Consider the following 9,824-nt stretch of genomic DNA (forward strand, 5'->3'; position numbering starts at 1 on the left):
ATGCTTTTTCAAAGATGTAAAGGACAAATATAACTAAAATTTTACTTTTGAGAAAATGCTCAAATTCTGTAATCATTTGACAACAGGAAAGACAAGACTAAACACCTTGACACACATGATCACAAGGATTACTGAAACTAAAGCATGAGAAATTTAAAAATTATTATATGGTTTAATGACAAGATCGAATGTTATCTAGTGCTGGATCCAAAAAGTTATTCCAGAGTTGATAATTTTCCAGCAGGACCTATATCAGTTAACAAATCAAACCAGTAAGAAACAGGACCTTTTCACTCTCTTGGTCGGGCGAGCCAGAGTGAACTAAGAGCCCGTAATCTGGAGAAGTAATCATGTATCGCAAGCAGTGCACGAGCTGACTGGTGGGTTGTCAAAATCCGAAGCATTTGTTGTAGTGTTTGATGCCGTAGGTTGTCAGCCTGGTGATATTAACTTATTAGAAACATTTATTTAAAACACCAAGGAGAATGAGAAACAATAGAACTTAAAGCCACCAAGGAAACTGGCTTTTGAATTGCAATATATGCCAAATTTCTGAACAGATAAATTTAAAATTAAGACACATTTCGAAGTCCAGTGGAAAATATTACCTTTCTGCAGAAAATTGTAAGTAACACAACAAAATCTTTTGAGTTTCATCTCCTCATGTTAGCCAACACTAGTAAACCTAGTTACTCAGATGATACTTAATGGTTTACTGCAAACAGGAAAGATAAAAAGGAAAGAAAAAATAAATAACAAGCATTACCTGACGGATAAACCCCTCAAGTGTCCCTAGCTTCCCCATGGCCATGGCCATTTGACCCATGTAGTTTGCCACATTCCTAGATGATCCAGTCGAGCCTAAAGATCCAGTGGACAATGTCTCAGCCAGAGACTGCTGCAATGCCTCCATCCCTTGAGATAATGCATCTTCAGCCTGCTGGGAGGATTGCTGTAAGTTGCCAATTCCCACCAACTGTTGCTCTGTCAAAGGCTCCAATTGGTTTACAAGAAGCTGAAAGCAGCAAAACCATTGAATTTTACCATGATTATGGACTGCTTATAAACAGAATATACATGAATCAGATTTATGCATATGCACCAGGAATTTGGAAAGCAGGAATTTTCAGACAAAACTTAGGCAAGGCTTCTTATATCCTTAAGGTTCTCCAATCAGAACAAGTCATGTATAAAACTGATGACAAGAGATAAATCCACTACCAACTTTATTTTGCTGAATTTACTTTAGCTTCATTCAGGTACCTGAGAATAAGGAATTCTACCAAAATTGTACCACCTTTTTCATCTTTAAATTGTATCAATCTGAACTTTATGTGTTAATTGTTCCATAACTGAGATAATGAGATGTTACCAGTGTCATAACTCCCAGTACATTGAAAGATGAATTGCAATTTGTTAAGGCGTACAAACTTGACACACAAATTCCTATCACATGTATATAAAAGCATGCACATGGTTTGGCAGTGAGATGGGGCAAGAAAAGTTCCTCCATTCTAGCCATACAAGGACAAGCTGTGATGAGGAACGCTGTCAATATAGCTGGCACAAACCCAACGCAGGTTTGTGTTCACAACCTTAGTCTCACTCACAGCCCACCTCGCCTAAAAATTCCCAACCAATTGCATATTTGGAGAAATATCAGTAGACAGCCAAAAGATTACTACTTTTGCTAGGGTTAAGGTTAACTAATAAAAGAAAAGGCCAAAACCTTTACTGTAGCTAAAGCTCTATTTTATAAAACCGAGGGTGTTGATATGCATGAATGAATATCTCAGAAATGGATTTAACATTTAGAAAATGGCTAAAAGACAAAAAAAGAAAGAATAACTTCATCACGTCCTCTCCCTATTCCCGATACTCATATATCCTTGTTATTTATTTGTATAATTTCTGATAAGTACAAGTGATATGATTTGCCAAGAAAGATATAAATCAAAATTATAAAGGCAGACAAACCGCCTTTATAATATGCCGCAATAAAGGACCAACTCCTTGGAACCAAGAGCAAGGGTAATCCAAAACAAAGTAATAATATGCTCTAACAATGCCACAGTAAAGAACTATAATCCATCATTCTTTTTCTTCCATCAGCATGATATTGCACAAAGTTTCCGCAAACTTTCTTCCTATTTTTCAAAAATCCTACATTATCATAATCTTGATATCAAGATAAGCACAAGTTTTATACGTAATAATTATTCTGTATACCTAAACCTAGGATGTCATTCTTTTGAACTTTCAATGGCCATCCCCTAAAAGAGGCCCAATTGCTTAGTTGTCAGCTATTCTAGACAGAACCTCAGGCATGATGTACAAACCGACATAGCAGTATGAGAACCAATGAAAAACCTGTTATCTAAAGGGAAAAAAGAACTAAGAGTTCATTACCACCAATTATTAAAAAGTTTAGCATTCTAATTATTTGTGTGTGCAAATTCAGATGAACTACCTTTAGAAGCTCAGATGAACGGAAACCACCAAGCCACAAGAAACACCTCTCAGCAGGTGTTTTCCACATGCCTGATAACAAATGGAAAACATCAGCCTTAGCTGCATTGCTCTTCAATCTGAAAATTTCATCATAGTGAGCCATTACGCCATCAACAATAATACGAAGTTCCGCATCACTTGCATGGGAATTTACTGCTGTTCTCAGCTCATTAATTTGTCGATTTTGCTCTTCCAACCACCGTGTATATTCTACATCAAATGCCATGGCACCTGAAAAGAAAAGGAATAAACAAAAAGAAAAGAGAAACTGAAAATACAATACTTATTAGCATGCAAACAAAAAAAATTCAGGACAGTACCCTCTACAATCACACTCCATGCATTTGATAAGAACATATTCATAATACACAAAGTTGGTGCCAGTTGTTTGTGATGTAACAAAGGGGTAACAAGAAAGATTGCACTAATGCAGCCTCCCTGTGAAGCAGAGGAAGGCTGGATAGATCTACATATTCCTAGACAAAGCCTTGTGCACTGGCCTGGCCTGCCCTTTTTAACTAGCACTGTTTTCTGTGCCATGCATTAAATGAATCCATTTCTAATGAATAAATTTAGGTTTATGTAGTCTACAAAGAACTTATTTTAACTGTGAACCAAAGTATTCAAGAGAAGTGGGGGAAGCACCAATTGATACAACATGAGGGAAACACATAAAAGGATTATGAAATGTAAGACAGGCATATGAATGCTCCTATTAATGTGAGATGACAGAGCATGTTCATGTCAAAACCGGACACTCGAGCAAAAGAGACATTGTAGGAAACAATCATAAAAAGACTCTGCTCTTAGCAATCTTACTCGGGATCTGGGCCTACTTGTAGCAAAATGGATAAATTTTATCCACGTAGCCAACCCTATATGCTAGGAGAAGTCTTTAATCTGAGATCTTTAATCATTCATTAGACACGTTGGCAAACAACACTAATGCAATATATCTCTTATTCCAATGATCTAACCGTTTGACGCATAACATGTTATTAATTCAATAACGGCAGACAGATTTAAGCAAAGCAAAAGCTATTTTCCAAGGTTCTTTCCTTTTTTTTTTTGTGTAAGTACTATTCTCCTCTTAACAAGTACATTACAATAATTTTCCAGTTCTATATTATTTTGACTGTCTGCATATCAGAAGCAGCTGCAAGGTCCTACAAACGAACACAGTCCTATGACTACTATCCTTAAGATTTTTGCATGGAGTGGCCATTCACTGGACTTGGACTCGACTCCTGTGCACAAATAAACTCTGTTCATGCAAGATAGCTAGTGTTATGTTGCTTCAATGAACTACTCCAACAAATAAGAATATAAGACTCGTTCTCGGATCACTAGAAGAAGACAAGTTTACCAAGAACTAGCTTCAGAAAAATAAAAAAGAATAATTACCATTTCCACCCATTGCATGACTTTGATCTCCTGAGCTTGATATGAAGATACCCTACAGGGAAAGGCAGCATTATAAGGGATACATGAATAAAAGAATGCTTAAATAAACAACTGCAAACACAATGCATGTAGTGATGAAGGACCAAGTCTAACCTGCTGCCGTGCCCGCTGGAGCTCCTGCTCTAATTGTGTTAACTTCAAACGACTACTTTCCAGCTGTTGCACATATACCTGTGGAAGAAAAAAAGGATGATGTGCCTCAATATAGGAGATTAAATTTGATATTAATGCAAAACAAGTAAACAACTTATGTCAGACAATCTCAAACAAGAAATACACATGCAAAAGCATCTTATGCAGCAAAACCATAAAACTAAACATTTTGATGAACATAAAAGAGAGGACCTCATGCAATGAATCTCAAAAATCAAGGGAGTTTCAACACATGAGAATTTGAGACCATAAACTATCCAATGGTCAATAGTGACAAAAACTAAAGCAATCATGAGAACTCAAAAGTATAAAGTATGCAATGGTTAATAGTCACCTCTTTGTCATTTTGTACTTGACTGCCACAAAAAAGGGCTCTAGCAAGAGTTTGTGAAAATAGCCACACCATTGTCAAAATCGTACAATTATATGCAATTGTTATCAAGACGAAAGCAAACACAAGTACACGCATATACCAATATGAAATTCATATATAACAACTAGAGCTTCTAAGGCAAGGAGTAAGGATAAAACACTTAGATTCTACCATAGGCACATTTTTTCAGCAACTATACAAAATTTTAAGGCAATGGATGATATGTAGTACTCTCTTCTAAGATCAAATATTTAGGAGTCTATCTAAGCCCATGCTATCTTCAACTGGACCTGAACCCCCAAAAATCAAGTAGAAGACATAAGAAGCATCAGAGTCAGTCACCACAACAATGAAAATTGACAAATGAAAGAAGATAAAACGAAACAAAAAAAAAAAGTTGAATAAATGCATTTAATTTAAAGGGAAAAGACATACTTTCTTTCTAAATCGGCTTTTTCTCGCAGCCTCACGGTTTTGAGCAAGTCTACGAAGAGTCTGTAGAATATTATCAACGAAAGATAAAAAAAATGACCAATTTATTACTTAGCTATTGTGCTTGCAACTAACACAAACTATCTGACCTTTTGATCCAAATTACTTTTTGATCTGTCACTAGAATCAGAAGCTGCAACAGCATTAGATTTTCCTGTATCAAACTGCACAGAAGCAATAAAACGTCAAACCGGCAGCAACATTGAGTAACCTAAGTCTTTTTCCAGCAATTAGAACAACAATGACAACAGTGCAACATGGATCATATTACACAAATGTGATCTATTTAGGACCATATTCCAAGTAAGTTCAACAAAAGAAGGGTTCCTTCCTAAAGCTTCTCCCATAAATTTTTAGGTCTTCCCTCCCCCTTTTGACATGGTCATTTTCTATTAAATCACATCTTCTTACAATGCATATTCCAGATTTTAGAATAATAGATACATTTTGATAGTGCAACAGATTTTGCCTAAATATGAAAAAGAGCTTTAACTAATAGCAACATTACCATCGAGAAAGGTCCCAAAAAATTATTAAATTAGTGTAGAGATATGAAGAGAAGATATGAAATAAAACATACCCTTGGACTTTTTTCATCTGTGTCCGCATCTGTTGAGATATCAGTCTTCGGACTACCATCAGCCATATTGGATTCTCTGCAGTTTTCTGTAAAACCACTAGATAAGGAGACCAGATTTCTTTGTGGACCTTTTGCTAATTGCAATCTCTTGGATTCAACTTGGGTGGCAGATGGATTTATAGTAAATGAAGTTGGAGTCTGTTTCAAGCCACAAGGAGAATAAAATTATATTACCAAGCAGTACAAATAAAATACTAGCTCAATACATTATAAGACAAACAAAATCCACCTTATCCAAAGTGCCAAAATGGTTGTGATCAACTGGTTGGCCACTTTCTTTTCTTGAATTAAACACAGCGTCTGCATTGCCACAGCTAATGTCAAATCCTTCATAGAGATAAATAGGAAAATGTCTTTCCACTCATTATCATATTTCTTTTTTGAAAAATTTATCAGAATATTTGTTGAATATTAATGATTAAACATGTGTTAAACCAAGATAAAGGTTTGCCATCCACACCCTCAATCCTAAAAGCTGTGAAATGAAATTGTCTTCAAGTTTTAAATATTTTACTTATAATACTAAAAATTCAATATTTATTTTCTTAACAAAACCGAAACTTAATAACTGATCATTCCACTGTCAGAAATTTCCTGGGCAAAAACTTCCATAATTACAGGAAGCTGTGGGTTAAACATGTTTATGGTGCACTAAGGAGAAGAAGCACAATTGTACTGCACATAGACCAGTAAAAGGAAACACTAAAAAACAAGCTGATGATCAATGGCTTTGACACTAGTGCAAGATATTGGTGCTGCTACCAGGAAGTCACACTGATGCTATTACATACTAATATTCAGGGGGCATATCACATTAATATTTTTTTTTTCCTAAAAGAATGTGCACCATTACATTACATTACATATATTCATGGGGTATATCAGATCTACATAAATTTTTTCCTAAAATAACACAATATTTCAAAAATGATTGCTCCAATTCTGATTTTTAAGGATTACATTACTGAATGCATACTTCCACTCAGGTTAACAGCATCCCCTAGGCAAAATCCAATAGATTGGTCTAATGTCCCAAAATCTGAAACAGGGAATGAATGTGCAACTGAATCAGAATTCACCAAGGTGTAAGTAATCAGAAGTGCAATGACAAGCAAGACAATTGCATGAACATCTAATTAGAGCTTTATTTTATTTTATAAGCATCAGCAAATAACAGTGCAATAATTGGGTTTGTATTGCACAGGAAAAGTTACTTAATGCACTTCAGAATTGTTACCATGCAATATCATCAAACAACCAATTCACATTTGGAGAGAGAGGAGTTAGGTTTTGGGGACGGAATTTTAGACAACTCTCAAATCTGGATTAAGAGATCCATTGTCCTGAAATAACTTCAGTGAAAGGCAGAACTCTATTGGAATATATAGTTCTTATCCAAAAAAAAGACTCTTTGTCATGGCAATTGCCAAAAGCCAAACGTTTCCAACTACCAAAGCACTAATTATTTACACTCCCTTGCTACACATCAAAAAGAATAACCTACCCAATCTAATGTTCAAATCTACCATGTTAAGATATGGTGTTCAATTCAACACAAGACTAATAAAATAATATTTTAGAAGAACAAAAGATTTATTCTAAAAACTCCAGCGAAACTTAGAGGTAACAACATTTGAGTATAGGATGTGGGATGCCAAGAAGATAATGGAAATTGAATGCATGAAGACAAAATATAACAGAAAAATTGATAATTTTAAGGGACACGCGTGGAAGTGAAACATAAGTTAGTAGAAGATTGAAAAAGAGTAGTAGAAGATTGAAAAAGAGTAGTAGAAGATTGAATTTACAGTGTGTTGGTAACTGGTAAATGTGAATCAAAGCTAGGCATCCCTTTTGCTGCTTTCTTCACATCTTTTGCACCAGATCTCACTGTTCTGCCATCCATACATCATTATCATACTTCCTAAATACCCCTCAAACAAATTAAAACTCCCCACATTTAGCATGAAATTAACTGCAAGACGCATCACCATCTTCCCTTACTAAAGATAAGAATAAAACAATTCGAAGGAAAAAATAAAGAGGCAGACACTATCAAAAATGAATCCCAAAAGATATAAATACGAGTGATTGGGAGAGCAAATCCTTGGAAACTGTCAAGCAATAAAACAAAAAAACCCCGGAGTTGCAGGCATCAGAGAGTGCTAAACAGTTTTCTATCCAAAATAACAGCAAATTCTTTCCAATAACCAACCAAAGAATGCCGAGCATAATACAAAAGAAATAACCTAGGGATAAAAATCACGATTGCAGAAGCCAAAAATAAAGTCAATCATGTTATAGACAGCCACTACCAATTCCCAAATCAGCCAAAAATACCTACAGAATGGAACTAACAAAAGAAAACATAGAAAGTAGAATGCCATGTCTTAGAGAAGCCTTTAGATCATGTTCATCTTATTTGGGTTCAGATACACAACCAAGCAAAGATAAACAGAAGACAATCTCAAAATGAAAATCGAGTAGACTGCCCAATATTCTTGGAAAAGGACAGCTCTATTGGCTGACGAGAAGACTAACCATTTTTTTTATGTCTTTAACACCAATCCTACTATTCCAAAGTCATAATTGGAAATAAACAGGGGGAGCTGGACAAGTAAAAGGAGAAAGGTATGAAAAGTTATAAATGAGAGACCTATCAAGTCAACAAAAAGAAAAAACATAAACCTCAGTACCAATGTCAGTTGCCATTTTAATAGTACATAAATTCAACAGTCAAAAACACACAAAGAAGTTGATATTTCCATGCACACAGTCTCACGTATTCTAAGAACGAGCAGATCAAGATTGCAAAGGAAGACAAAATGAATATTCAAGCAAGAATAAAAACCCCCTAAGTTCAGAAGCTTCAATAGATTAAATTTAAAAGTTTCTGCCTAGCAATGCCATAGAACAAGGAAAAATCCTAGAGACAGCAGATCTATATAGCAGTAGCTGAAAGTTTAGATAGAAGGCTATACTAAAGAAAAACTTCATAAAACTTCTTGAAGGATATTGAAGATAAATTCGACTTTTCTGAAAACTCCTAACCATGTTTGAAACCAATGCAGACTACAAAACCCTCCCAGATTCAGTAGCTATCAACAAACAAATCCAAAAAGTCCTAATACCTACCAACCAAATTTGCACCGACCCTAATACCATGTAAACAAAGTCACAGAAAAACACCATAAAAACCCCTAAAAGTAGGAGCTTTGAAAAAGAAGTAAACAAATAGGGTACCAGCTTTCCGGAACCAGTATTTTAGCAACCCAATTTTTTAAACAGAAAACAAAAAAAAAAAAATTCTTAAGATCAAAGGGAGCCAAATTTGCTCCAAACTAAAATACCCAGAAGCCAAAATCATTAATAAACATCAAAGAAAACCCAAATTAGAGAAGCTGCAAAAGATCCAAATTGACTTACCCAGCAAAAAGCACACAGCTTTAATACAAAAACACCAAAATCCAAAATCTACAGTAAAACTGTTAATAAAACAACAAATTTTCAACTCCGACACACAATAATAAAATCAAAATTTTCAACTCAGCTAACTGCCACTTTTTTATTTGTAAAACTCAAACCGCAACAACTAGTAAACTTTCATAATAATAATAATAATAATAATAATAATAATTGAAAGGATTACTTTAAAACAGAAAGGTTCGAGAGTTCAGAATAAAAACTTACCAGTTAAAATTTGATGATGAAAATTGAATCTTTGAACTACTACTAAAAGTATTACTTGGATAAAGATATTCCAATCTCTAGACGTGCTGTAAGAAAATTTTCCATTTTCCAAAAACTAATGATTTTTTAATAGGTTTGACATGGAGTTTTTTGTGTTTTTATTTTGGTATTTTTGTTTAGCTTACTCTTTCTTTGTTGTACAAACTGCTGTCAGAGATACTGGCAGTAACAATACAGCCAATATTTGATCAACTGTTGTGTAAGAACCAGCTTTGCCTTTTTTCTCCTGTTTGAATCTCATACTCTTATTACAGTACTCTTTCTAATTTTGCCACGTTTGTTTCCATCATATGCATGTGTTTTATGTACGTCTTTTTTCTTAAGTAAAAGTGCTGAGTTTGGTGTCACTTGTGAGATGTGACACCATTTCCAGACACAAAATTTAAATAATATCATTAATAAATATAAAATAAAATAAACATTGTTTGATAGTATGAAATT

The 9,824-nt window shown here is 34.6% G+C and overlaps 1 protein-coding gene across 4 annotated transcripts; it reads right to left on the reverse strand.

Moving 5' to 3' along the window:
• Nucleotides 1-17: 17 nt before the first annotated feature.
• Nucleotides 18-9,593, reverse strand: LOC111309951 (transcription factor TGA6-like). Of its 4 annotated transcripts, none has more exons than XM_022908979.2 (10): nucleotides 9,324-9,593; nucleotides 5,863-5,933; nucleotides 5,574-5,771; nucleotides 5,083-5,157; nucleotides 4,937-4,996; nucleotides 4,069-4,146; nucleotides 3,916-3,967; nucleotides 2,471-2,742; nucleotides 767-1,015; nucleotides 18-437 (listed from the first exon to the last, which is right to left on the reverse strand). In XM_022908979.2, the coding sequence occupies exons 3-10, from the start codon at nucleotides 5,637-5,639 to the stop codon at nucleotides 291-293; spliced, it is 999 nt and encodes a 332-aa protein (XP_022764714.2). In that variant the 5' UTR covers nucleotides 5,640-5,771; nucleotides 5,863-5,933; nucleotides 9,324-9,593; the 3' UTR covers nucleotides 18-290. The 4 variants fall into 4 exon arrangements, with proteins under 4 accessions (XP_022764714.2, XP_089604925.1, XP_022764712.2 ...); XM_089748799.1 differs by lacking the exon at nucleotides 9,324-9,593 and adding an exon at nucleotides 7,442-9,017; XM_022908977.2 differs by lacking the exon at nucleotides 9,324-9,593 and adding an exon at nucleotides 6,610-6,672.
• Between the last annotated feature and the right edge of the window lie 231 nt (nucleotides 9,594-9,824).

Source organism: Durio zibethinus, chromosome 19, assembly GCF_047325235.1.
Source record: "Durio zibethinus cultivar Kanyao isolate XHJ-2024 chromosome 19, ASM4732523v1, whole genome shotgun sequence".
NCBI lineage: Eukaryota > Viridiplantae > Streptophyta > Magnoliopsida > Malvales > Malvaceae > Durio > Durio zibethinus.